Source organism: Saccoglossus kowalevskii, chromosome 7, assembly GCF_978046115.1.
Source record: "Saccoglossus kowalevskii chromosome 7, keSacKowa6.1, whole genome shotgun sequence".
NCBI lineage: Eukaryota > Metazoa > Hemichordata > Enteropneusta > Harrimaniidae > Saccoglossus > Saccoglossus kowalevskii.
In genome coordinates, this window is record NC_140647.1 from 16,082,646 (window position 1) to 16,110,306 (window position 27,661).

A 27,661-nucleotide genomic window follows, 5' to 3' on the forward strand; every position below is an offset into this window, starting at 1 on the left:
ACGATTGAGCTGTTCAAGATTGAGATTACTTCTTTTTTGTTCTCTGTAGATATTGATAGAAGGTGTTGCGGAACTACAAGAAGGGTGTTTAGCATTAGATGACATATCTTTCACTACGGGATGTGATAAGTATCAGGGAACGTTGCCAGTAGTAACAACGCCATCAATGTCTACGACTTCTGCCACCACAAGTACCGCTGCTCGAACTACTGAATGTACGTCCGGTCTGATTCGGTTTTGCCAGAATTGTGCAATGTGGTTTTTGATATGCTTCGACACAAAATACCGTCTGTCATATTATATAAGCTCACATTTTCGCTATAGTTGTTGTTCAAATTATCCCTTTTACTACTCATAGTTTGATCGTGTTATTTTTTTATATTTTACCTAGTAACATCAACACCGACATCCTGGTCAACGTTATCGATTACAAGAACACGGTCAACAACAACGAAGCCGAAATCAACAATAATATCGACTGTAGCTACTACATTAGGTGAAGGAGAAATGGCTACATCGGCCGGTGAGACATCGAATCATATTTTCAAAAAACTGTCAATGAATCATTTTATAATTAAAACGCAGTTATATATCCAGTCTTGGCTGAAAGTTCCCATCGCTTGCATACATTACTGAAAGATGAAATCAGGTATGGCGAATTAATTCGCAGTAGTGTGATTTGAAAACACCATTTTAACAATACCTCACATGCGATAGACACGTGCTAAGTATTAGTAATAATTCATCCCAATAATTGGTATAATGAGAGACGATGGTGGCGGTAATCATTTGCCAAGGTTCGAGCGAGCCGTTAACGGGTATCAATATCTTTACATATGCGGTATGTATGGTTATCGTTAACTATTCATATTCCTTTCTTATAGATACTGTGTTGTACGTCGGCGTTAGTGGCGCTGTAATACTTCTGGTCTTGATTGCCATCGTTACACTGGCTGTATATTGTTCAAGAAGAAAACAGAGGAGGTAATGAAATAATTGTCAGCTGTCTGTCTGTCTGTGATAGAAACAACAAACTGTGTTTACAGTGAGAGTGATTGTGGAAAAATGGTTTTACTTGGAACTTGCGATAGAATTCATTTGCATATAATCGAAGATGATATTCAGTAATGCTTATGATAATGTTCTAATTTAACATACATTACTTGTTGGTGGATATGTTTATTCTGCAGGCGTTTTGAAGCGATTAGATCACCGTTTTCTCAGAGCATAATGAACCAAACTTATGCATACTATGACACTGACACAGTTACTGATGTAAGCATTACATTTTATTTATTCTTGGTATCTATTCGTGGTATCTCTTTAATTAACTAGCACTTATTATTTATGAGGTGGGCGAGTTTGAGAAAAAGTTACATTATAGAAATGTTCACCCCAACAGAAATGGACATGTAGTTTTAGCGATCCAAAGAGCTCATTGACAATCCCAACAACTTTGATATTTGTAGGTTGCGATGTGGTGTTAACAGTAATATGATGTGGTGTTACAGTAATAGATACTGATCGTAACATTAATTATTTAGGTTAAAATGAACAATCGTATTAATCTCTTGATATTAGTGTATAGTTTTAAATTTTATGCAGTATGCAAACATGATGTATATAATATGATTATTTCGCAGTACTGGCACACGATTGTCAAAGTATACGGCATTTTAATTACAAATGTGTTATTAATTTCCAGTTCGCACTAAGTGACGTAGACACATCGTTATTTGCAAGTGACGACACTGGTATGGTAAGTTGGAATTGATTTCAACTGCTTTAAATTTGATATTTGTTTGCTTATGTATTTATTTATATACACTCCCCCACATATATATATATATATATATATATATATATATATATATATATATATATATATATATATATATATATACTATATGCATTTTTTGGTTTTTTTTGCAGAAAATGAAAGACAAGAATGGAGTAGACAACCCACTATATGAGCCGATGAATGCTGGCAAAGTGCATGGCGGTGAAAAGCAAGCCTCATTTGCATAACTTGGTCTCACAAATACATATGTATAATTCCGCAATATTTTCTCTTAGTTTTGAATGAATTAATCACTAGTGTATGCTGACGTCAACGTCAGAGAAAATATTGTAGAAATATATATTTGTCAAATGCATATTTCCACTGTACGATATTATACGAAGCCTCGGTTGACAATGAGCTTCGCCATTCCTATTAAATATCAACAACAACATTAAGTAGTAAAAACATTAATCTTTAAATTAAACAAATATTCATTTGTGATAATAAATATTTACAACACACTGTGACAATTTACATGACTCTCCTGAATGGCTGTAGCTGGACACATATTACTAGTTGGTTGTGGGACAGGAATATTTACTGTTGATTGTAAGTGACTTTCGGGCCATCATCAATGGATTCAATGATGTCATCTTCCAAAACTATTTCAAATTTTAGATCACAGTGAGAATGCATATCATTAGAACTGGAACCTCGTGGTTCCAGACCTAATACTGTAGAGAAAGTACCAAACATTTCTCTCTTAGAGTTTGTTAGTCCGTGAGTAATGTTTAATACTCTCTTCTGACTTGTGTTCAGTTAATCGAATTGTGTGTCGCTCTTCGTGAGTACCATCTAAGATGACAACAGTGGTAGTTCTAATACTATGGTTTGTATATATTTTGCTAAGGCTGCCGTCTTTCGAAATTTGAATCATAGTTTTGTTCAGAGTATTATGACCAACTGGAGAATTACAGCACCAAATATCATCATCAGATGCAGCATTTACCAAACGCCATTGTACACCTAGAGCAGGGTTGAGCTTACTTGAATACATCTTAAATAGAAGTAATAATAAACAAAAATAAATAATAATGAACCAATTTAACATTAGTGTATTTCAATAGTTACAACAATATAAATAGAAATGTTGAAGAATGAACTAAGCAGGAATAGCATACATTTTTCCTTCACCAATGGTATCATTAAAGCTGTCATCGAGTGTGTGATTTTTGTTCCATTCGTCAGTAACTTGGTGGACAAACTCATATTGCCGTCTGGTATCCACACTAAATGTAGGCTTAACCATCTACATTTTCTCCACCTTTTCGACAGAAGCACAGCATGATCTCAAAGAAAGCTTTCTTTTGAAGATGACTTGGAGAAGTTACATCAAATACATCTGTCTTCTGTGAATACAGTCGTTTCAAGTTTTCAGGCTCGGTTTCTGCATAATGATTCACCTTTGCTTTACCACCTTTCTTTAGATGGACATTCTGTGCCTTGAAGTATGCATTTGCATTAGCAAATTCTGGATCACCATCGTCAGATTTCAGAAAAACAAATTTGAGTTTTTTTATACTCATTGTAGTCGGAAACAATTGGTACTCATGAATTGTGTTATATTTATTAAACATAATCATTCTTTTGATCAGCTTTGAGTTTGGTAACCAGCACATCGTCACAAATCTTTGTTGAACCTCGAATCAGTTTATGTAGACAGCAACATGCAAGTGCTGCACCCAGAACACATAAAATCATTATTTGAAGCGGGGTTTGAACCACGACTACAGATGTGATTTCGATGACTCGGCCATTTTGACATTTCATTGGTATGCTGTCAATGGCATACATCAACAATTATGATAACAAATACACCATCGCAAGTCCATGTCGAATTTAAAATCATTCACAGCATACAGCAACATATGGTCTTATGACTTTTAACCCTAAGCTATCCAAAACAGAAGTCAAATAATATATTTTGCATGTGCAAATTCTCCATCGAGTCCTGGACGTCAACACATCAACGCAGTGGTCAACGTACACATTTTCATTTGTAAGTCCTCCATCATGTCCTGGACGTCAACCCATCAAACCAGTAGTCACCGTATACATTTTGCATGTATACCCCTTCCGTCGTGTCCAGGACGTCAACCCAACAAATCAGTTCTCAACGTATACATTTTGCTATTATATTTCCCCCATTGTTTCCTGGACGTCAACCCATCAAATCATCGGTCAACGTGTACGTTTTGCATGTGTGAATCCTCAGTCTATAGTGTCCTGGTCGTCAACACATCAAAGCAGTGGTCAACGTATGCATTTTTCATATGTAAATCCTCCATCGCGTCCTGGACGTCAACCCATCAAACTAGTAGTCAACGTATACATTTTGCATGTATACTACTTCCATCGTGTCCTGGACGTCAAGCCATCAAATCAGTCCTCAACGTATACATTTTGCATTTATATTATAATGGCCGCTTTTCTGCGTGAATTCATGAAAGTAGTAAGGTTGACAAATCTGTATACAGTATTTTGTTTACATCAATTTTGTAGGAGTTTGAGCTGGAAAACATGTGATTTCCTGAAACGAATTATAACAATTACATGTGTTTCCTGCAAGTTAAAACAATGTTTTCATCTTTGCAAACGTTTATTTATAGAAACTCATCCAAACGCTAAAACTGTCGGCCAAGAAGATCTAATAAGTGGTATCAACCTTTAGTCACTGATTTTATGTCGCAGTCTAGAAATGTAAGCGTGATTTGGAGTCCCAGTTCTGACAAAAATTTTTGCATGATGTGTATTTGATACCATAATATGAGACTTCTTTTCATTATTTACGAGATCCGCCTGCTGCTATTCTTAGACTGATTTGTCATTCAACATGAAGTTGTGACGATGATATACTTGTTCACAATGATTCTTATCAGCAAAATACCTGATGATTTGTTTTTATTGTCTTTGATGGCATACAAAATATATGTCAGGATGGCCGAGTGGTCTAAGGCGCTGCGTTCAGATCGTAGTCTACATCTGTAGGCGTGGGTTCGAATCCCACTTCTGACAAATATTTTGGTATGATGTGAAAATCATACCACAAAGTGGGATTCCACCTGTTTATAGCTTTGCTTAGACTGATTTGTGATTCGACATGAACTTGTGATAATGATGTAGTTGTTGACAAGAAATCGTATAGCCTTAACAAAAGTAATGACAGTGGTTTTTCTATTTGGTAGCACAAGAATTAGATGTCAGGCAGGCAGAGCGTTCCATTGGTAAAATACAATCAATTAGTCTATCAGATGTTCTGCCAACAAATCGTGAGGTGTTTGTTAGCCAAAGCTTAGTTTCTCCCGCGTTTTATCTGTAATGTAATGAGTGAAGGCGTACATAAATTACATCAGCTGTTAGATTCATGTGTGAAGCTTTGTTTTTGGACAAGTAGCGTTGTATCTTGGATCTAGAAAACCCTCGATTAGACATTTCAAAAATGGCTGATTTTCTGGGTATATTCATGAAACTAGTAAGGTTGACAAATCTGTATATTTTGTTTACATCCATTTTGTAGGAGTTTGAGCTGGAAAACATGTGATTTCCTGAAACGAATTATATCAATAATATGTGTTTCCTGCAAGCTAAAACAATGTTTTCAACTTTGCAAACGTTTATTTATAGAAACGCAGCCAATCGCTAACACTGTCGGCCATGAAGATCTATTAAGTGGTATCAACCTTAAGTCGCTGCTTTTAAGCCGCAGTCTAGAAGTGTAAGCGTGAGTTGGTGTCCCACTTCTGACAAACCTTTTTGCATGATGTGTAATTGATACCACAATATGAGACTCTTTTTCATTATTCATGAGATCCGCCTGCTGCTATTCTTAGACTGATTTGTCATTCAACATGAAGTTGTGACGATGATATACTTGTTCACAATGATTCTTATCAGCAAAATACCTGATGATTTGTGTTTATTGTCTCTGATGGTATAAAAAATATGTGTCAGGATGGCCGAGTGGTCTAAGGCGCTGCGTTCAGGTCGCAGTCTACATCTGTAGGCGTGGGTTCGAATCCCACTTCTGACAATTATTTTGGTATGATGTGAAAATCCTACCACAAAGTGGAATCTCACCTGTTTATAGCTTTGCTTAGACTGATTTGTGATTCGACATGAACTTGTGATAATGATGTAGTTGTTGACAAGAAATCGTATAGCCTTAACAAAAGTAATGACAGTGGTTTTTCTATTTGGTAGAACAAGAATTAGATGTCAGGCTTGCAGAGCGTTCCATTGGTAAAATACCACCAATTAGTCTATCAGATGTTAAGCCAACAAATCGTGAGGTGTTTGTTAGCCAATGTTTAGTTTCTACAGCGTTTTATCTGTAATGTGATGAGTGAAGGCGTACATAAATTACATCATTTGTTAGATTCATGTGTGAAGCTTTGTTTTTGGACGAGTAGCGTTGCCTCTTGGATCTAGGAAACCCTCGATTAGACACTTCAAAAATGGCTGCTTTTCTGGGTATATTCATGAAGGTTGACAAATCTGTATATTTTGTTTACATCAATTTTGTAGGAATTTGAGCGAGAAAACATGTGATTTCCTGAAACGAATTATATCAATCACATGTGTTTCTTGCAAGCTAAAACAATGTTTTTTATCTTTGCAAACGTTTATTTATAGAAACGCATCCAAACGCAAACACTGTCGGTCATGAAAATCTATTAAGTGGTATCAACCTTAAGTCGCTGCTTTTAAGCCGCAGTCTAGAAGTGTAAGCGTGAGTTGGTGTCCCACTTCTGACAAACCTTTTTGCATGATGTGTAATTGATACCACAATATGAGACTCCTTTTCATTGTTCATGAGATCCGCCTGCTGCTTTTCTTCGACTGATTTGTCATTTGACATGATCTTGTGACAATGATATACTTGTTCACAATGATTCTTATAAGCATTTTGCTTATTGTCTCTGATGGTGTAAGAACATATGTGTCAGGATGGCTGAGTGGTCTATTTCGCTGCGTTCAGGTCGCAGTCTACATCGGTAGGCGTGGGTTCGAATCCCACTTCTGACAATCATTTTGGTATGATGTGAAATTCATACCACAAAGTGGGATCCCACCAGTTTATAGCTTTGCTTAGACTGATTTGTGATTCGACATGAACTTGTGATAATGATGTAGTTGTTGACAAGAAATCGTATAGCCTTAACAAAAGAAATGACAGTGGTTTTTCTATTTGGTAGAACAAGAATTAGATGTCAGGCAGGCAGAGCGTTCCATTGGTAAAATACCACCAATTAGTCTATCAGATGTTTAGCCAACAAATCGTGAGGTGTTTGTTAGCCAATGTTTAGTTTCTACCGCGTTTTATCTGTAATGTGATGAGTGGAGGCGTACATAAATTACATCAGCTGTTAGATTCATGTGTGAAGCTTTGTTTTTGGACGAGTAGCGTTGCCTCTTGGATCTAGGAAACCCTCGATTAGACACTTCAAAAATGGCTGCTTTTCTGGGTATATTCATGAAGGCAGTATGGTTGACAGATCTGTATATTTTGTTTACATCCATTTTTAAGGAGTTTGAGCTGGAAAACATGTGACTTCCTGAAACGAATTATATCAATCACATGTGTTTCCAGCAGGCTAAAACAATGTTTTCAACTTTGCAAACGTTTATTTATAGAAACGCATCCAATCGCTAACACTGTCGGCCATGAAGATCTATTAAGTGGTATCAACCTTAAGTCGCTGCTTTTAAGACGCAGTCTAGAAGTGTAAGCGTGAGTTGATGTCCCACTTCTGACAAACCTTTTTGCATGATGTGTAATTGATACCACAATATGAGACTACTTTTCATTATTCATGAGATCCGCCTGCTGCTATTCTGAGACTGATATGTCACTCGACTTGAACTTGTGACAATGATATACCTGTTCACAATGATTCTTATCAGCAAAATACCTGATGATTTGTGTTTATTGTCTCTGATGGTCTACAAAATATGTGTCAGAATGGCCGAGTGGTCTAAGGCGCTGCGTTCAGGTCGCAGTATACATCTGTAGGCGTGGGTTCAAATCCCGCTTTTGACAATCATTTTGATATGATGTGAAAATCATACCACAAAGTGGGATCCCACCTGTGTATACCTTTGCTTAGACTGATTTGTGATTCGACATGAACTGTTGATAATGATGTAGTTGTTGACAAGTAATGACAGTGGTTTTTCTATTTGGTAGCACAAGAATTAGATGTCAGGCAGGCAGAGCGTTCCATTGGTAAAATACCACCAATTAGTCTATCAGATGTTCAGCCAACAAATCGTGAAGTGTTGTTAGCCAATGTTTAGTTTCTACCGCCTTTTATCTGTAATGTGATGAGTGAAGGCTTACATAAATTACATCAGCTGTTAGATTCATGTGTGAAGCTTTGTTTTTGGACAAGTAGCGTTGCTTCTTGGATCTTGGAAACCCTCGATTAGACACTTCAAAAATGGCTGCTTTTCCGGGTATATTCATGAAGGGATTAAGATTGACAAATCTGTATATTTTGTTTACATACATTTTGTAGGAGTTTGAGCTGGAAAACATGTGACTTCCTGAAACGAATTATATCAATCACATGTGTTTCCAGCAGGCTAAAACAATGTTTTCAACTTTGCAAACGTTTATTTATAGAAACGCATCCAATCGCTAACACTGTCGGCCATGAAGATCTATTAAGTGGTATCAACCTTAAGTCGCTGCTTTTAAGACGCAGTCTAGAAGTGTAAGCGTGAGTTGATGTCCCACTTCTGACAAACCTTTTTGCATGATGTGTAATTGATACCACAATATGAGACTACTTTTCATTATTCATGAGATCCGCCTGCTGCTATTCTGAGACTGATTTGTCACTCGACTTGAACTTGTGACAATGATATACCTGTTCACAATGATTCTTATCAGCAAAATACCTGATGATTTGTGTTTATTGTCTCTGATGGTCTACAAAATATGTGTCAGGATGGCCGAGTGGTCTAAGGCGCTGCGTTCAGGTCGCAGTATACATCTGTAGGCGTGGGTTCGAATCCCGCTTTTGACAATCATTTTGATATGATGTGAAAATCATACCACAAAGTGGGATCCCACCTGTGTATACCTTTGCTTAGACTGATTTGTGATTCGACATGAACTGTTGATAATGATGTAGTTGTTGACAAGTAATGACAGTGGTTTTTCTATTTGGTATCACAAGAATTAGATGTCAGGCAGGCAGAGCGTTCCATTGGTAAAATACCACCATTTAGTCTATCAGATGTTCAGCCAATAAATCGTGAAGTGTTGTTAGCCAATGTTTAGTTTCTACCGCCTTTTATCTGTAATGTGATGAGTGAAGGCGTACATAAATTACATCAGCTGTTAGATTCATGTGTGAAGCTTTGTTTTTGGACAAGTAGCGTTGCTTCTTGGATCTTGGAAACCCTCGATTAGACACTTCAAAAATGGCTGCTTTTCCGGGTATATTCATGAAGGGATTAAGATTGACAAATCTGTATATTTTGTTTACATACATTTTGTAGGAGTTTGAGCTGGAAAACATGTGATTTCCTGTAACGAATTACATCAATCACATGTGTTTCCAGCAGGCTAAAACAATGTTTTCAACTTTGCAAACGTTTATTTATAGAAACGCAGCCAATCGCTAACACTGTCGGCCATGAAGATCTATTAAGTGGTATCAACCTTAAGTCGCTGCTTTTAAGCCGCAGTCTAGAAGTGTAAGCGTGAGTTGGTGTCCCACTTCTGACAAACCTTTTTGCATGATGTGTAATTGATACCACAATATGAGATTCTTTTTCATTATTCATGAGATCCGCCTGCTGCTATTCTTAGACTGATTTGCCATTCGACATGAACTTGTGACAATGATATACTTGTTCACAATGATTCTGATCAGCAAAATACCTGATAATTTGTGTTTATTGTCTCTGATGGTATAAGAAATATGTGTCAGGATGGCCGAGTGGTCTAAGGCGCTGCGTTCAGGTCGCAGTCTACATCTGTAGGCGTGGGTTCGAATCCCACTTCTGACAATTATTTTGGTATGATGTGAAAATCCTACCACAAAGTGGAATCTCACCTGTTTATAGCTTTGCTTAGACTGATTTGTGATTCGACATGAACTTGTGATAATGATGTAGTTGTTGACAAGAAATCGTATAGCCTTAACAAAAGTAATGACAGTGTTTTTTCTATTTGGTAGAAAAAGAATTAGATGTCAGGCTGGCAGAGCGTTCCATTGGTAAAATACCACCAATTAGTCTATCAGATGTTTAGCCAACAAATCGTGAGGTGTTTGTTAGCCAATGTTTATTTTCTACCGGGTTTTATCTGTTATGTGATGAGTGAAGGCGTACATAAATTACATCAGCTGTTAGATTCATGTGTGAAGCTTTGTTCTTGGACGAGTAGCGTTGCCTCTTGGATATAGGAAACCCTCGATTAGACACTTAAAAAATGGCTGCTTTTCTGGGTATATTCATGAAGGCAGTAAGGTTGACAGATCTGTATATTTTGTTTACATCCATTTTTAAGGAGTTTGAGCTGGAAAACATGTGACTTCCTGAAACGAATTATATCAATCACATGTGTTTCCAGCAGGCTAAAACAATGTTTTCAACTTTGAAAACGTTTATTTATAGAAACGCATCCAATCGCTAACACTGTCGGCCATGAAGATCTATTAAGTGGTATCAACCTTAAGTCGCTGCTTTTAAGCCGCAGTCTAGAATTGTAAGCGTGAGTTGGTGTCCCACTTCTGACAAACCTTTTTGCATGATGTGTAATTGATACCACAATATGAGACTCCTTTTCATTATTCATGAGATCCGCCTGCTGCTATTCTTAGACTGATTTGCCATTCGACATGAACTTGTGACAATGATATACTTGTTCACAATAATTCTTATCAGTAAAATACCTGATAATTTGTGTTTATTGTCTTTGATGGTATACAAAATATGTGTCAGGATGGCCGAGTGGTCTAAGGCGCTGCGTTCAGGTCGCAGTCTACATCTGCAGGCGTGGGTTCGATTCCCACTTCTGACAATTATTTTGGTATGATGTGAAAATCATACCACAAAGTGGGCTCCCACCTGGTTATAGCTTTGCTTAGACTGATTTGTGATTCGACATGAACTTGTGATAATGATGTAGTTGTTGTCAATATATCGTATAGCCTTAACAAAAGTAATAACGGTGGTTTTTCTATTTGGTAGCACAACAATTAGATGTCAGGCAGGCAGAGCGTTCCATTGGTAAAATACCACCAATTAGTCTATCAGATATTTTGGCAACAAATCGTGAGGTGTTTGCTAGCCAATGTTTAGTTTCTAACGCATTTTATCTGTAATGTGATGAGTGAAGGCGTACATAAATTACATCAGCTGTTAGATTCATGTGTGTAGCTTTGTTTTTGGACAAGTAGCGTTGCCTCTTGGATCTAGGAACCCTCGATTAGACACTTCAAAAATGGCTGCTTTTCTGGGTATATTCATGAAGGCAGTAAGGTTGACAAATCTGTATATTTTGTTTACGTCCATTTTGTAGGAGTTTGAGCTGGAAAACATGTGATTTCCTGAAACGAATTATATCAAACACATGTGTTTCCAGCAGGCTAAAACAATGTTTTCACCTTTGCAAACGTTTATTTATAGAAACGCATCCAATCGCTAACACTGTCGGCCATGAAGATCTATTAAGTGGTATCAACCTTAAGTCGCTGCTTTTAAGCCGCAGTCTAGAAGTGTAAGCGTGAGTTGGTGTCCCGCTTCTGACAAACCTTTTTGCATGATGTGTAATTGATACCACAATATGAGACTCCTTTTCATTATTCATGAGATCCGCCTGCTGCTATTCTTATACTGATTTGTCATTCGACATGAACTTGTGACAATGATATACTTGTTCACAATGATTCTTATCAGTAAAATACCTGATGATTTGTATTTATTGTCTCTGATGGAATACAAAATAGGTGTCAGGATGCCCGAGTGGTCTAAGGCGATGCGTTCAGGTCGCAGTCTACATCTGTAGGCGTGGGTTCTAATCCCACTTCTGACAATTATTTTGGTATGATGTGAAAATCATACCACAAAGTGGGATCCCACCTGTTTATAGCTTTGCTTAGACTGATTTGTGATTCGACATGAACTTGTGATAATGATGTAGTTGTTGACAAGAAATCGTATAGCCTTAACAAAAGTAATGACAGTGTTTTTTCTATTTGTTAGAAAAAGAATTAGATGTCAGGCTGGCAGAGCGTTCTATTGGTAAAATACCACCAATTAGTCTATCAGATGTTTAGCCAACAAATCGTGAGGTGTTTGTTAGCCAATGTTTAGTTTCTACCGGGTTTTATCTGTAATGTGATGAGTGAAGGCGTACATAAATTACATCAGCTGTTAGATTCATGTGTGAAGCTTTGTTTTTGGACGAGTAGCGTTGCCTCTTGGATCTAGGAAACCCTCGATTAGACACTTCAAAAATGGCTGCTTTCTGGGTATATTCATGAAGGCAGTAAGGTTGACAGATCTGTATATTTTTTTTACATTCATTTTTAAGGAGTTTGAGCTGGAAAACATGTGACTTCCTGAAACGAATTATATCAATCACATGTGTTTCCAGCAGGCTAAAACAATGTTTTCAACTTTGAAAACGTTTATTTATAGAAACGCATCCAATCGCTAACACTGTCGGCCATGAAGATCTATTAAGTGGTATCAACCTTAAGTCGCTGCTTTTAAGCCGCAGTCTAGAATTGTAAGCGTGAGTTGGTGTCCCACTTCTGACAAACCTTTTTGCATGATGTGTAATTGATACCACAATATGAGACTCCTTTTCATTATTCATGAGATCCGCCTGCTGCTATTCTTATACTGATTTGTCATTCGACATGAACTTGTGACAATGATATACTTGTTCACAATGATTCTTATCAGTAAAATACCTGATGATTTGTATTTATTGTCTCTGATGGAATACAAAATATGTGTCAGGATGCCCGAGTGGTCTAAGGCGATGCGTTCAGGTCGCAGTCTACATCTGTAGGCGTGGGTTCGAATCCCACTTCTGACAATTATTTTGGTATGATGTGAAAATCATACCACAAAGTGGGATCCCACCTGTTTATAGCTTTGCTTAGACTGATTTGTGATTCGACATGAACTTGTGATAATGATGTAGTTGTTGACAAGATATCGTATAGCCTTAACAAATGTAATAACGGTGGTTTTTCTATTTGGTAGCACAACAATTAGATGTCAGGCAGGCAGAGCGTTCCATTGGTAAAATACCACCAATTAGTCTATCAGATATTTTGGCAACAAATCGTGAGGTGTTTGCTAGCCAATGTTTAGTTTCTAACGCATTTTATCTGTAATGTGATGAGTGAAGGCGTACATAAATTACATCAGCTGTTAGATTCATGTGTGTAGCTTTGTTTTTGGACAAGTAGCGTTGCCTCTTGGATCTAGGAACCGTCGATTAGACACTTCAAAAATGGCTGCTTTTCTGGGTATATTCATGAAGGGATTAAGGTTGACAAATCTGTATATTTTGTTTACATCCATTTTGTAGGAGTTTGAGCTGGAAAACATGTGATTTCCTGAAACGAATTATATCAATCACATGTGTTTCCAGCAGGCTAAAACAATGTTTTCACCTTTGCAAACGTTTATTTATAGAAACGCATCCAATCGCTAACACTGTCGGCCATGAAGATCTATTAAGTGGTATCAACCTTAAGTCGCTGCTTTTAAGCCGCAGTCTAGAAGTGTAAGCGTGAGTTGGTGTCCCACTTCTGACAAACCTTTTTGCATGATGTGTAATTGATACCACAATATGAGACTCCTTTTCATTATTCACGAGATCCGCCTGCTGCTATTCTTATACTGATTTGTCATTCGACATGAACTTGTGACAATGATATACTTGTTCACAATGATTCTTATCAGTAAAATACCTGATGATTTGTATTTATTGTCTCTGATGGAATACAAAATATGTGTCAGGATGCCCGAGTGGTCTAAGGCGATGCGTTCAGGTCGCAGTCTACATCTGTAGGCGTGGGTTCGAATCCCACTTCTGACAATTATTTTGGTATGATGTGAAAATCATACCACAAAGTGGGATCCCACCTGTTTATAGCTTTGCTTAGACTGATTTGTGATTCGTCATGAACTTGTGATAATGATGTAGTTGTTGACAAAAAATCGTATAGCCTTAACAAAAGTAATGACGGTGTTTTTTCTATTTGGTAACACAACAATTAGATGTCAGGCAGGCAGAGCGTTCCATTGGTAAAATACCACCAATTAGTCTATCAGATGTTTAGCCAACAAATCGTGAGGTGTTTGTTAGCCAATGTTTAGTTTCTACCGCATTTTACCTGTAATGTGATGAGTAAAGGCGTACATAAATTACATCAGCTGTTAGATTCATGTGTGTAGCTTTGTTTTTGGACAAGTAGCGTTGCCTCTTGGATCTAGGAACCCTCGATTAGACACTTCAAAAATGGCTGCTTTTCTGGGTATATTCATGAAGGCAGTAAGGTTGACAAATCTGTATATTTTGTTTACGTCCATTTTGTAGGAGTTTGAGCTGTAAAACATGTGATTCCCTGAAACGAATTATATCAAACACATGTGTTTCCAGCAGGCTAAAACAATGTTTTCACCTTTGCAAACGTTTATTTATAGAAACGCATCCAATCGCTAACACTGTCGGCCATGAAGATCTATTAAGTGGTATCAACCTTAAGTCGCTGCTTTTAAGCCGCAGTCTAGAAGTGTAAGCGTGAGTTGGTGTCCCACTTCTGACAAACCTTTTTGCATGATGTGTAATTGATACCACAATATGAGACTCCTTTTCATTATTCATGAGATCCGCCTGCTGCTATTCTTATACTGATTTGTCATTCGACATGAACTTGTGACAATGATATACTTGTTCACAATGATTCTTATCAGTAAAATACCTGATGATTTGTATTTATTGTCTCTGATGGAATACAAAATATGTGTCAGGATGCCCGAGTGGTCTAAGGCGATGCGTTCAGGTCGCAGTCTACATCTGTAGGCGTGGGTTCGAATCCCACTTCTGCCAATTATTTTGGTATGATGTGAAAATCATACCACAAAGTGGGATCCCACCTGTTTATAGCTTTGCTTAGACTGATTTGTGATTCGTCATGAACTTGTGATAATGATGCAGTTGTTGACAAAAAAATCGTATAGCCTTAACAAAAGTAATGACAGTGTTTTTTTTCTATTTGGTAGCACAACAATTAGATGTCAGGCAGGCAGAGCGTTCCATTGGTAAAATACCACCAATTAGTCTATCAGATGTTTAGCCAACAAATCGTGAGGTGTTTGTTAGCCAATGTTTAGTTTCTACCGCATTTTACCTGTAATGTGATGAGTAAAGGCGTACATAAATTACATCAGCTGTTAGATTCATGTGTGAAGCTTTGTTTTTGGACAAGTAGCGTTGCTTCTTGGATCTTGGAAACCCTCGATTAGACACTTCAAAAATGGCTGCTTTTCTGGGTATATTCATGAAGGGATTAAGGTTGACAAATCTGTATATTTTGTTTACGTCCATTTTGTAGGAGTTTGAGCTGGAAAACATGTGATTTCCTGAAACGAATTACATCAATCACATGTGTTTCCAGCAGGCTAAAACAATGTTTTCATCTTTGCAAACGTTTATTTATAGAAACGCATCCAATCGCTAACACTGTCGGCCATGAAGATCTATTAAGTGGTATCAACCTTAAGTCGCTGCTTTTAAGCCGCAGTCTAGAAGTGTAAGCGTGAGTTGGTGTCCCACTTCTGACAACACTTTTTGCATGATGTGTAATTGATACCGCAATATGAGACTCCTTTTCATTATTCATGAGACCCACCTGCTGCTATTCTTAGACTGATTTGCCATTCGACGTGAACTTGTGACAATGATATACTTGTTCACAATGATTCTTATCAGTAAAATACCTGATGATTTGTGTTTATTGTTTTTGATGTTATACAAAATATATGTCAGGATGGCCGAGTGGTCTAAGGCGCTGCGTTCAGGTCGCAGTCTACATCTGTAGGCGTGGGTTCGAATCCCACTTCTGACAATTATTTTGGTATGATGTGAAAATCATACCACAAAGTGGGATCCCACCTGTTTTTAGCTTTGCTTAGACTGATTTGTGATTCGACATGAACTTGTGATAATGATGTAGTTGTTGACAAGATATCATATAGCCTTAACAAAAGTAATGACAGTGGTTTTTCTATTTGGTAGCACAAGAATTAGATGTCAGGCAAGCAGAGCGTTCCATTTGTAAAATACCACCAATTAGTCTATCAGATGTTTAGCCAACAAATCGTGAGGTGTTTGTTAGCCTATGTTTATTTTCTACCGCGTTTTATCTGTAATGTGATGAGTGAAGGCGTACATAAATTACATCAGCTGTTAGATTCATGTGTGAAGCTTTGTTTTTGGACAAGTAGCGTTGCCTCTTGGATCTAGGAACCCTCGATTAGACACTTCAAAAATGGCTGCTTTTCTGGGTATATTCATGAAGGCAGTAAGGTTGACAAATCTGTATATTTTGTTTACGTCCATTTTGTAGGAGTTTCAGATGGAAAACTTGTGATTTCCTGAAACGAATTATATCAAACCCATGTGTTTCCAGCAGGCTAAAACAATGTTTTCATCTTTGCAAACGTTTATTTATAGAAACGCATCCAATCGCTAACACTGTCGGCCATGAAGATCTATTAAGTGGTATCAACCTTAAGTCGCTGCTTTTAAGCCGCAGTCTAGAAGTGTAAGCGTGAGTTGGTGTCCCACTTCTGACAAACGTTTTTGCATGATGTGTAATTGATACCACAATATGAGACTCCTTTTCATTATTCATGAGATCCGCCTGCTGCTATTCTTAGACTGATTTGTCATTCGACATGAACTTGTGCAATGATATACTTGTTCACAATGATTCTTTTCAGCAAAATACCTGATGATTTGTGTTTATTGTTTCTGATGGTAGACAAAATATGTGTCAGGATGGCCGAGTGGTCTAAGGCGCTGCGTTCAGGTCGCAGTCTACATCTGTAGGCGTGGATTCGAATCCCACTTCTGACAATTATTTTGGTATGATGTGAAAATTATACCACAAAGTGGGATCCCACGTGTTTATAGCTTTGCTTAGACTGATACGTGATTCGACATGAACTTGTGATAATGATTTAGTTGTTGACAAGATATCGTATAGCCTTAACAAAAGTAATGAAGGTGGTTTTTCTATTTGGTAGCACAAGAATTAGATGTCAGGCAGGCAGAGCGTTCCATTGGTAAAATACCACCAATTAGTCTATCAGATGTTTAGCCAACAAATCGTGAAGTGTTTGTTAGCCAATGTTTCTACCGCCTTTTATTTGTAATGTGATGAGTGAAGGCTTACATAAATTACATCAGCTGTTAGATTCATGTGTGAAGCTTTGTTTTTGGACAAGTAGCGTTGCCTCTTGGATCTAGGAACCCTCGATTAGACACTTCAAAAATGGCTGCTTTTCTGGGTAGATTCATGAAGGCAGTAAGGTTGACAAATCTGTATATTTTGTTTACGTCCATTTTGTAGGAGTTTGAGCTGGAAAACTTGTGATTTCCTGAAACGAATTATATCAAACACATGTGTTTCCAGCAGGCTAAAACAATGTTTTCATCTTTGCAAACGTTTATTTATAGAAACGCATCCAATCGCTAACACTGTCGGCCAAGAAGATCTATTAAGTGGTATCAACCTTAAGTCGCTGCTTTTAAGCCGCAGTCTAGAAGTGTAAGCGTGAGTTGGTGTCCCACTTCTGACAAACGTTTTTGCATGATGTGTAATTGATACCACAATATGAGACTCCTTTTCATTATTCATGAGATCCGCCTGCTGCTATTCTTAGACTGATTTGCCATTCGACATGAACTTGTGTCAATGATATACTTGTTCACAATGATTCTTATCAGTAAAATACCTGATGATTTGTGTTTATTGTCTTTGATGGTATACAAAACATATGTCTGGATGGCCGAGTGGTCTAAGGCGCTGCGTTCAGGTCGCAGTCTACATCTGTAGGCGTGGGTTCGAATCCCACTTCTGACAATTATTTTGGTATGATGTGAAAATCATACCACAAAGTGGGATCCCACCTGTTTATAGGTTTGCTTAGACTGATTCGTGATTCGACATTAACTTGTGATAATGATGTAGTTGTTGACAAGATATCGTATAGCCCTAAGAAAAGTAATGACGGTGGTTTTTCTATTTGATAGCACAAGAATTAGATGTCAGGCAGGCAGAGCGTTCCATTGGTAAAATACCACCAATTAGTCTATCAGATATTTTGGCCACAAATCGTGAGGTGTTTGCTAGCCAATGTTTAGTTTGTAACGCATTTTATCTTTAATGTGATGAGTGAAGGCGTACATGAATTACATCAGCTGTTAGATTCATGTGTGAAGGTTTGTTTTTGGACAAGTAGCGTTGCCTCTTGGATCTAGGAACCCTCGATTAGACACTTCAAAAATGGCTGCTTTTCTGGGTATATTCATGAAGGCAGTAAGGTTGACAAATCTGTATATTTTGTTTACGTCCATTTTGTAGGAGTTTGAGCTGGAAAACTTGTGATTTCCTGAAACGAATTATATCAAACACATGTGTTTCCAGCAGGCTAAAACAATGTTTTCATCTTTGCAAACGTTTATTTATAGAAACGCATCCAATCGCTAACACTGTCGGCCATGAAGATCTATTAAGTGGTATCAACCTTAAGTCGCTGCTTTTAAGCCGCAGTCTAGAAGTGTAAGCGTGAGTTGGTGTCCCACTTCTGACAAACGTTTTTGCATGATGTGTAATTGATACCACAATATGAGACTCCTTTTCATTATTCATGAGATCCGCCTGCTGCTATTCTTAGACTGATTTGTCATTCGACATGAACTTGTGACACTGATATACTTGTTCACAATGATTCTTATCAGCAAAATACCTGATGATTTGTGTTTATTGTTTCTGATGGTTTACATAATATGTGTCAGGATGGCCGAGTGGTCTAAGGCGCTGCGTTCAGGTCGCAGTCTACATCTGTAGGCGTGGGTTCGAATCCCACTTCTGACAGTTATTTTGGTATGATGTGAAAATCATACCACAAAGTTGGATCCCACCTGTTTATAGCTTTGCTTAGACTGATACGTGATTCGACATGAACTTGTGATAATGATGTAGTTGTTGACAAGATATCGTATAGCCTTAACAAAAGTCATGACGGTGGTTTTTCTATTTTGTAGCACAAGAATTAGATGTCAGGCAGGCAGAGCGTTCCATTGGTAAAATACCACCAATTAGTCTATCAGATGTTTAGCCAACAAATCGTGAAGTGTTTGTTAGCCAATGTTTAGTTTCTATCGCCTTTTATCTGTAATGTGATGAGTGAAGGCGTACATAAATTACATCAGCTGTTAGATTCATGTGTGAAGCTTTGTTTTTGGACAAGTAGCGTTGCCTCTTGGATCTAGGAATCCCTCGATTAGACACTTCAAAAATGGCTGCTTTTCTGGGTATATTCATGAAGGCAGTAAGGTTGACAGATCTGTATATTTTGTTTACATCCTTTTTTTAAGGAGTTTGAGCTGGAAAACATGTGACTTCCTGAAACGAATTATATCAATCACATGTGTTTCCAGCAGGCTAAAACAATGTTTTCAACTTTGCAAACGTTTATTTATAGAAACGCATCCAATCGCTAACACTGTCGGCCATGAAGATCTATTAAGTGGTATCAACCTTAAATCGCTGCTTTTAAGCCGCAATCTAGAAGTGTAAGCGTGAGATGGTGTCCCACTTCTGACAAACCTTTTTGCATGATGTGTAATTGATACCACAATATGAGACTCCTTTTCATTATTCATGAGATCCGCCTGCTGCTATTCTTAGACTGATTTGCCATACGACATGAACTTGTGACAATGATATACTTGTTCACAATGATTCTTATCAGCAAAATACCTGATGATTTGTGTTTATTGTCTTTGATGGTATACAAAATATATGTCAGGATGGCCGAGTGGTCTAAGGCGCTGCGTTCAGGTCGCAGTCTACATCTGTAGGCGTGGGTTCGAATCCCACTTCTGACAATTATTTTGGTATGATGTGAAAATCCTACCACAAAGTGGAATCCCACCTGTTTATAGCTTTGCTTAGACTGATTGTGATTCGACATGAACTTTTGTGATAATGATGTAGTTGTTGACAAGAAATCGTATAGCCTTAACAAAAGTAATGACAGTGTTTTTTCTATTTGGTAGCACAAGAATTAGATGTCAGGCAGGCAGAGTGTTCCATTTGTAAAATACCACCAATTAGTCTATCAGATGTTTAGCCAACAAATCGTGAAGTGTTTGTTAGCCAATGTTTAGTTTCTATCGCCTTTTATCTGTAATGTGATGAGTGAAGGCGTACATAAATTACATCAGCTGTTAGATTCATGTGTGAAGCTTTGTTTTTGGACAAGTAGCGTTGCCTCTTGGATCTAGGAATCCCTCGATTAGACACTTCAAAAATGGCTGCTTTTCTGGGTATATTCATGAAGGCAGTAAGGTTGACAGATCTGTATATTTTGTTTACATCCTTTTTTTAAGGAGTTTGAGCTGGAAAACATGTGACTTCCTGAAACGAATTATATCAATCACATGTGTTTCCAGCAGGCTAAAACAATGTTTTCAACTTTGCAAACGTTTATTTATAGAAACGCATCCAATCGCTAACACTGTCGGCCATGAAGATCTATTAAGTGGTATCAACCTTAAATCGCTGCTTTTAAGCCGCAATCTAGAAGTGTAAGCGTGAGATGGTGTCCCACTTCTGACAAACCTTTTTGCATGATGTGTAATTGATACCACAATATGAGACTCCTTTTCATTATTCATGAGATCCGCCTGCTGCTATTCTTAGACTGATTTGCCATACGACATGAACTTGTGACAATGATATACTTGTTCACAATGATTCTTATCAGCAAAATACCTGATGATTTGTGTTTATTGTCTTTGATGGTATACAAAATATATGTCAGGATGGCCGAGTGGTCTAAGGCGCTGCGTTCAGGTCGCAGTCTACATCTGTAGGCGTGGGTTCGAATCCCACTTCTGACAATTATTTTGGTATGATGTGAAAATCCTACCACAAAGTGGAATCCCACCTGTTTATAGCTTTGCTTAGACTGATTGTGATTCGACATGAACTTTTGTGATAATGATGTAGTTGTTGACAAGAAATCGTATAGCCTTAACAAAAGTAATGACAGTGTTTTTTCTATTTGGTAGCACAAGAATTAGATGTCAGGCAGGCAGAGTGTTCCATTTGTAAAATACCACCAATTAGTCTATCAGATGTTTAGCCAACAAATCGTGAGGTGTTTGTTAGCCAATGTTTAGTTTCTACCGCGTTTTATCTGTAATGTATGAGTGAAGGCGTACATAAATTACATCAGCTGTTAGATTCATGTGTGAAGCTTTGTTTTTGGACGAGTAGCGTTGCCTCTTGGATCTAGGAAACCCTCGATTAGACACTTCAAAAATGGCTGCTTTTCTGGGTATATTCATGAAGGCAGTAAGGTTGACAGATCTGTATATTTTGTTTACATCCTTTTTTTAAGGAGTTTGAGCTGGAAAACATGTGACTTCCTGAAACGAATTATATCAATCACATGTGTTTCCAGCAGGCTAAAACAATGTTTTCAACTTTGCAAACGTTTATTTATAGAAACGCATCCAATCGCTAACACTGTCGGCCATGAAGATCTATTAAGTGGTATCAACCTTAAGTCGCTGCTTTTAAGCCGCAATCTAGAAGTGTAAGCGTGAGTTGGTGTCCCACTTCTGACAAACCTTTTTGCATGATGTGTAATTGATACCACAATATGAGACTCCTTTTCATTATTCATGAGATCCGCCTGCTGCTATTCTTAGACTGATTTGCCATACGACATGAACTTGTGACAATGATATACTTGTTCACAATGATTCTTATCAGCAAAATACCTGATGATTTGTGTTTATTGTCTTTGATGGTATACTAAATATATGTCAGGATGGCCGAGTGGTCTAAGGCGCTGCGTTCAGGTCGCAGTCTACATCTGTAGGCGTGGGTTCGAATCCCACTTCTGACAATTATTTTGGTATGATGTGAAAATCCTATCACAAAGTGGAATCCCACCTGTTTATAGCTTTGCTGAGACTGATTTGTGATTCGACATGAACTTGTGATAATGATGTAGTTGTTGACAAGAAATCGTATAGCCTTAACAAAAGTAATGACAGTGGTTTTTCTATTTGGTAGAACAAGAATTAGATGTCAGGCAGGCAGAGCGTTCCATTGGTAAAATACCACCAATTAGTCTATCAGATGTTTAGCCAACAAATCGTGAGGTGTTTGTTAGCCAATGTTTAGTTTCTACCGGGTTTTATCTGTAATGTAATGAGTGAAGGCTTACATAAATTACATCAGCTGTTAGATTCATGTGTGTAGCTTTGTTTTTGGACGAGTAGCGTTGCCTCATGGATCGAGGAAACCCTCTATTAGACACTTCAAAAATGGCTGCTTTTCTGGGTATATTCATGAAGACAGTAAGGTTGACAGATCTGTATATTTTGTTTTCATCCATTTTTAAGGAGTTTGAGCTGGAAAACATGTGACTTCCTGAAACGAATTATATCAATCACATGTGTTTCCAGCAGGCTAAAACAATGTTTTCAACTTTGCAAACGTTTATTTATAGAAACGTATCCAATCGCTAACTCTGTCGGCCATGAAGATCTATTAAGTGGTATCAACCTTAAGTCGCTGCTTTTAAGCCGCAGTCTAGAAGTGTAAGCGTGAGTTGGTGTCCCACTTCTGACAAACCTTTTTGCATGATGTGTAATTGATACCACAATATGAGACTCCTTTTCATTATTCATGAGATCCGCCTGCTGCTATTCTTAGACTGATTTGCCATACGACATGAACTTGTGACAATGATATACTTGTTCACAATGATTTTTATCAGCAAAATACCTGATGATTTGTGTTTATTGTCTTTGATGGTATACAAAATATATGTCAGGATGGCCGAGTGGTCTAAGGCGCTGCGTTCAGGTCGCAGTCTACATCTGTAGGCGTGGGTTCGAATCCCACATCTGACAATTATTTTGGTATGATGTGAAAATCCTACCACAAAGTGGAATCCCACCTGTTTATAGCTTTGCTGAGACTGATTTGTGATTCGACATGAACTTGTGATAATGATGTAGTTGTTGACAAGAAATCGTATAGCCTTAACAAAAGTAATGACAGTGGTTTTTCTATTTGGTAGAACAAGAATTAGATGTCAGGCAGGCAGAGCGTTCCATTGGTAAAATACCACCAATTAGTCTATCAGATGTTTAGCCAACAAATCGTGAGGTGTTTGTTAGCCAATGTTTAGTTTCTACCGGGTTTTATCTGTAATGTAATGAGTGAAGGCTTACATAAATTACATCAGCTGTTAGATTCATGTGTGAAGCTTTGTTTTTGGACGAGTAGCGTTGCCTCTTGGATCGAGGAAACCCTCTATTAGACACTTCAAAAATGGCTGCTTTTCTGGGTATATTCATGAAGGCAGTAAGGTTGACAGATCTGTATATTTTGTTTTCATCCATTTTTAAGGAGTTTGAGCTGGAAAACATGTGACTTCCTGAAACGAATTATATCAATCACATGCGTTTCCAGCAGGCTAAAACAATGTTTTCAACTTTGCAAACGTTTATTTATAGAAACGTATCCAATCGCTAACTCTGTCGGCCATGAAGATCTATTAAGTGGTATCAACCTTAAGTCGCTGCTTTTAAGCCGCAGTCTAGAAGTGTAAGCGTGAGTTGGTGTCCCACTTCTGACAAACCTTTTTGCATGATGTGTAATTGATACCACAATATGAGACTCCTTTTCATTATTCATGAGATCCGCCTGCTGCTATTCTTAGACTGATTTGCCATACGACATGAACTTGTGACAATGATATACTTGTTCACAATTATTCTTATCAGCAAAATACCTGATGATTTGTGTTTATTGTCTCTGATGGTATACAAAATATGTGTCAGGATGGCCGAGTGGTCTAAGGCGCTGCGTTCAGGTCGCAGTCTACATCTGTAGGCGTGGGTTCGAATCCCACTTCTGACAATTATTTTGGTATGATGTGAAAATCCTACCACAAAGTGGAATCCCACCTGTTTATAGCTTTGCTGAGACTGATTTGTGATTCGACATGAACTTGTGATAATGATGTAGTTGTTGACAAGAAATCGTATAGCCTTAACAAAAGTAATGACAGTGGTTTTTCTATTTGGTAGAACAAGTATTAGATGTCAGGCAGGCAGAGCGTTCCATTGGTAAAATACCACCAATTAGTCTATCAGATGTTCAGCCAACAAATCTTGAGGTGTTTGTTAGCCAATGTTTAGTTTCTACCGGGTTTTATCTGTAATGTGATGAGTGAAGGCGTACATAAATTACATCAGCTGTTAGATTCATGTGTGAAGCTTTGTTTTTGGACGAGTAGCGTTGCCTCTTGGATCTAGGAAACCCTCGATTAGACACTTCAAAAATGGCTGCTTTTCTGGGTATATTCATGAAGGCAGTAAGGTTGACAGATCTGTATATTCTGTTTACATCCATTTTTAAGGAGTTTGAGCTGGAAAACATGTGACTTCCTGAAACGAATTATATCAATCACATGTGTTTCCAGCAGGCTAAAACAATGTTTTCAACTTTGCAAACGTTTATTTATAGAAACGCATCCAATCGCTAACACTGTCGGCCATGAAGATCTATTAAGTGGTATCAACCTTAAGTCGCTGCTTTTAAGCCGCAATCTAGAAGTGTAAGCGTGAGTTGGTGTCCCACTTCTGACAAACCTTTTTGCATGATGTGTAATTGATACCACAATATGAGACTCCTTTTCATTATTCATGAGATCCGCCTGCTGCTATTCTTAGACTGATTTGCCATACGACATGAACTTGTGACAATGATATACTTGTTCACAATGATTCTTATCAGCAAAATACCTGATGATTTGTGTTTATTGTCTTTGATGGTATACAAAATATATGTCAGGATGGCCGAGTGGTCTAAGGCGCTGCGTTCAGGTCGCAGTCTACATCTGTAGGCGTGGGTTCGAATCCCACATCTGACAATTATTTTGGTATGATGTGAAAATCCTACCACAAAGTGGAATCCCACCTGTTTATAGCTTTGCTGAGACTGATTTGTGATTCGACATGAACTTGTGATAATGATGTAGTTGTTGACAAGAAATCGTATAGCCTTAACAAAAGTAATGACAGTGGTTTTTCTATTTGGTAGAACAAGAATTAGATGTCAGGCAGGCAGAGCGTTCCATTGGTAAAATACCACCAATTAGTCTATCAGATGTTTAGCCAACAAATCGTGAGGTGTTTGTTAGCCAATGTTTAGTTTCTACCGGGTTTTATCTGTAATGTAATGAGTGAAGGCTTACATAAATTACATCAGCTGTTAGATTCATGTGTGAAGCTTTGTTTTTGGACGAGTAGCGTTGCCTCATGGATCGAGGAAACCCTCTATTAGACACTTCAAAAATGGCTGCTTTTCTGGGTATATTCATGAAGACAGTAAGGTTGACAGATCTGTATATTTTGTTTTCATCCATTTTTAAGGAGTTTGAGCTGGAAAACATGTGACTTCCTGAAACGAATTATATCAATCACATGTGTTTCCAGCAGGCTAAAACAATGTTTTCAACTTTGCAAACGTTTATTTATAGAAACGTATCCAATCGCTAACTCTGTCGGCCATGAAGATCTATTAAGTGGTATCAACCTTAAGTCGCTGCTTTTAAGCCGCAGTCTAGAAGTGTAAGCGTGAGTTGGTGTCCCACTTCTGACAAACCTTTTTGCATGATGTGTAATTGATACCACAATATGAGACTCCTTTTCATTATTCATGAGATCCGCCTGCTGCTATTCTTAGACTGATTTGCCATACGACATGAACTTGTGACAATGATATACTTGTTCACAATGATTCTTATCAGCAAAATACCTGATGATTTGTGTTTATTGTCTTTGATGGTATACAAAATATATGTCAGGATGGCCGAGTGGTCTAAGGCGCTGCGTTCAGGTCGCAGTCTACATCTGTAGGCGTGGGTTCGAATCCCACATCTGACAATTATTTTGGTATGATGTGAAAATCCTACCACAAAGTGGAATCCCACCTGTTTATAGCTTTGCTGAGACTGATTTGTGATTCGACATGAACTTGTGATAATGATGTAGTTGTTGACAAGAAATCGTATAGCCTTAACAAAAGTAATGACAGTGGTTTTTCTATTTGGTAGAACAAGAATTAGATGTCAGGCAGGCAGAGCGTTCCATTGGTAAAATACCACCAATTAGTCTATCAGATGTTTAGCCAACAAATCGTGAGGTGTTTGTTAGCCAATGTTTAGTTTCTACCGGGTTTTATCTGTAATGTAATGAGTGAAGGCTTACATAAATTACATCAGCTGTTAGATTCATGTGTGAAGCTTTGTTTTTGGACGAGTAGCGTTGCCTCTTGGATCGAGGAAACCCTCTATTAGACACTTCAAAAATGGCTGCTTTTCTGGGTATATTCATGAAGGCAGTAAGGTTGACAGATCTGTATATTTTGTTTTCATCCATTTTTAAGGAGTTTGAGCTGGAAAACATGTGACTTCCTGAAACGAATTATATCAATCACATGCGTTTCCAGCAGGCTAAAACAATGTTTTCAACTTTGCAAACGTTTATTTATAGAAACGTATCCAATCGCTAACTCTGTCGGCCATGAAGATCTATTAAGTGGTATCAACCTTAAGTCGCTGCTTTTAAGCCGCAGTCTAGAAGTGTAAGCGTGAGTTGGTGTCCCACTTCTGACAAACCTTTTTGCATGATGTGTAATTGATACCACAATATGAGACTCCTTTTCATTATTCATGAGATCCGCCTGCTGCTATTCTTAGACTGATTTGCCATACGACATGAACTTGTGACAATGATATACTTGTTCACAATTATTCTTATCAGCAAAATACCTGATGATTTGTGTTTATTGTCTCTGATGGTATACAAAATATGTGTCAGGATGGCCGAGTGGTCTAAGGCGCTGCGTTCAGGTCGCAGTCTACATCTGTAGGCGTGGGTTCGAATCCCACTTCTGACAATTATTTTGGTATGATGTGAAAATCCTACCACAAAGTGGAATCCCACCTGTTTATAGCTTTGCTGAGACTGATTTGTGATTCGACATGAACTTGTGATAATGATGTAGTTGTTGACAAGAAATCGTATAGCCTTAACAAAAGTAATGACAGTGGTTTTTCTATTTGGTAGAACAAGTATTAGATGTCAGGCAGGCAGAGCGTTCCATTGGTAAAATACCACCAATTAGTCTATCAGATGTTCAGCCAACAAATCTTGAGGTGTTTGTTAGCCAATGTTTAGTTTCTACCGGGTTTTATCTGTAATGTGATGAGTGAAGGCGTACATAAATTACATCAGCTGTTAGATTCATGTGTGAAGCTTTGTTTTTGGACGAGTAGCGTTGCCTCTTGGATCTAGGAAACCCTCGATTAGACACTTCAAAAATGGCTGCTTTTCTGGGTATATTCATGAAGGCAGTAAGGTTGACAGATCTGTATATTCTGTTTACATCCATTTTTAAGGAGTTTGAGCTGGAAAACATGTGACTTCCTGAAACGAATTATATC

General features: G+C 37.9%; 1 protein-coding gene and 22 non-coding genes across 23 annotated transcripts in view; all 23 read left to right on the forward strand.

Annotated features, from left to right (window-relative positions):
• Positions 1 to 2,317, forward strand: part of LOC100376516 (MAM and LDL-receptor class A domain-containing protein 1-like) — a 43,295-nt gene extending 40,978 nt beyond the window's left edge. The window contains exons 72-77 of the mRNA XM_078008914.2: positions 50 to 215; positions 392 to 523; positions 885 to 984; positions 1,191 to 1,275; positions 1,706 to 1,759; positions 1,933 to 2,317. Of these exons, the coding sequence (XP_077865040.2) occupies positions 50 to 215; positions 392 to 523; positions 885 to 984; positions 1,191 to 1,275; positions 1,706 to 1,759; positions 1,933 to 2,028 (633 nt within the window). The 3' untranslated portion in view covers positions 2,029 to 2,317. The remainder of the gene's footprint in view (positions 1 to 49; positions 216 to 391; positions 524 to 884; positions 985 to 1,190; positions 1,276 to 1,705; positions 1,760 to 1,932) is intronic.
• Positions 2,318 to 4,774: 2,457 nt separating this feature from the next.
• TRNAL-CAG (transfer RNA leucine (anticodon CAG)) lies at positions 4,775 to 4,858 on the forward strand. The gene has a single exon. It is a non-coding gene; the product is annotated as a tRNA-Leu (tRNA).
• A 931-nt stretch (positions 4,859 to 5,789) lies between these two features.
• On the forward strand, positions 5,790 to 5,873 carry TRNAL-CAG (transfer RNA leucine (anticodon CAG)). Its single transcript has one exon. It is a non-coding gene; the product is annotated as a tRNA-Leu (tRNA).
• A 1,926-nt stretch (positions 5,874 to 7,799) lies between these two features.
• TRNAL-CAG (transfer RNA leucine (anticodon CAG)) lies at positions 7,800 to 7,883 on the forward strand. Its single transcript has one exon. It is a non-coding gene; the product is annotated as a tRNA-Leu (tRNA).
• Positions 7,884 to 8,790: 907 nt separating this feature from the next.
• Positions 8,791 to 8,874, forward strand: TRNAL-CAG (transfer RNA leucine (anticodon CAG)). The gene has a single exon. It is a non-coding gene; the product is annotated as a tRNA-Leu (tRNA).
• Positions 8,875 to 9,781: 907 nt separating this feature from the next.
• Positions 9,782 to 9,865, forward strand: TRNAL-CAG (transfer RNA leucine (anticodon CAG)). Its single transcript has one exon. It is a non-coding gene; the product is annotated as a tRNA-Leu (tRNA).
• Positions 9,866 to 10,796: 931 nt separating this feature from the next.
• TRNAL-CAG (transfer RNA leucine (anticodon CAG)) lies at positions 10,797 to 10,880 on the forward strand. Its single transcript has one exon. It is a non-coding gene; the product is annotated as a tRNA-Leu (tRNA).
• A 930-nt stretch (positions 10,881 to 11,810) lies between these two features.
• On the forward strand, positions 11,811 to 11,894 carry TRNAL-CAG (transfer RNA leucine (anticodon CAG)). The gene has a single exon. It is a non-coding gene; the product is annotated as a tRNA-Leu (tRNA).
• A 930-nt stretch (positions 11,895 to 12,824) lies between these two features.
• TRNAL-CAG (transfer RNA leucine (anticodon CAG)) lies at positions 12,825 to 12,908 on the forward strand. Its single transcript has one exon. It is a non-coding gene; the product is annotated as a tRNA-Leu (tRNA).
• A 930-nt stretch (positions 12,909 to 13,838) lies between these two features.
• On the forward strand, positions 13,839 to 13,922 carry TRNAL-CAG (transfer RNA leucine (anticodon CAG)). Its single transcript has one exon. It is a non-coding gene; the product is annotated as a tRNA-Leu (tRNA).
• Positions 13,923 to 14,852: 930 nt separating this feature from the next.
• Positions 14,853 to 14,936, forward strand: TRNAL-CAG (transfer RNA leucine (anticodon CAG)). Its single transcript has one exon. It is a non-coding gene; the product is annotated as a tRNA-Leu (tRNA).
• Positions 14,937 to 15,870: 934 nt separating this feature from the next.
• On the forward strand, positions 15,871 to 15,954 carry TRNAL-CAG (transfer RNA leucine (anticodon CAG)). The gene has a single exon. It is a non-coding gene; the product is annotated as a tRNA-Leu (tRNA).
• Positions 15,955 to 16,883: 929 nt separating this feature from the next.
• On the forward strand, positions 16,884 to 16,967 carry TRNAL-CAG (transfer RNA leucine (anticodon CAG)). The gene has a single exon. It is a non-coding gene; the product is annotated as a tRNA-Leu (tRNA).
• A 925-nt stretch (positions 16,968 to 17,892) lies between these two features.
• On the forward strand, positions 17,893 to 17,976 carry TRNAL-CAG (transfer RNA leucine (anticodon CAG)). Its single transcript has one exon. It is a non-coding gene; the product is annotated as a tRNA-Leu (tRNA).
• Positions 17,977 to 18,906: 930 nt separating this feature from the next.
• Positions 18,907 to 18,990, forward strand: TRNAL-CAG (transfer RNA leucine (anticodon CAG)). Its single transcript has one exon. It is a non-coding gene; the product is annotated as a tRNA-Leu (tRNA).
• A 932-nt stretch (positions 18,991 to 19,922) lies between these two features.
• Positions 19,923 to 20,006, forward strand: TRNAL-CAG (transfer RNA leucine (anticodon CAG)). Its single transcript has one exon. It is a non-coding gene; the product is annotated as a tRNA-Leu (tRNA).
• Positions 20,007 to 20,939: 933 nt separating this feature from the next.
• TRNAL-CAG (transfer RNA leucine (anticodon CAG)) lies at positions 20,940 to 21,023 on the forward strand. The gene has a single exon. It is a non-coding gene; the product is annotated as a tRNA-Leu (tRNA).
• A 932-nt stretch (positions 21,024 to 21,955) lies between these two features.
• Positions 21,956 to 22,039, forward strand: TRNAL-CAG (transfer RNA leucine (anticodon CAG)). Its single transcript has one exon. It is a non-coding gene; the product is annotated as a tRNA-Leu (tRNA).
• A 931-nt stretch (positions 22,040 to 22,970) lies between these two features.
• TRNAL-CAG (transfer RNA leucine (anticodon CAG)) lies at positions 22,971 to 23,054 on the forward strand. The gene has a single exon. It is a non-coding gene; the product is annotated as a tRNA-Leu (tRNA).
• A 931-nt stretch (positions 23,055 to 23,985) lies between these two features.
• Positions 23,986 to 24,069, forward strand: TRNAL-CAG (transfer RNA leucine (anticodon CAG)). Its single transcript has one exon. It is a non-coding gene; the product is annotated as a tRNA-Leu (tRNA).
• Positions 24,070 to 25,000: 931 nt separating this feature from the next.
• On the forward strand, positions 25,001 to 25,084 carry TRNAL-CAG (transfer RNA leucine (anticodon CAG)). Its single transcript has one exon. It is a non-coding gene; the product is annotated as a tRNA-Leu (tRNA).
• A 931-nt stretch (positions 25,085 to 26,015) lies between these two features.
• TRNAL-CAG (transfer RNA leucine (anticodon CAG)) lies at positions 26,016 to 26,099 on the forward strand. Its single transcript has one exon. It is a non-coding gene; the product is annotated as a tRNA-Leu (tRNA).
• A 931-nt stretch (positions 26,100 to 27,030) lies between these two features.
• TRNAL-CAG (transfer RNA leucine (anticodon CAG)) lies at positions 27,031 to 27,114 on the forward strand. The gene has a single exon. It is a non-coding gene; the product is annotated as a tRNA-Leu (tRNA).
• Positions 27,115 to 27,661: the final 547 nt, after the last annotated feature.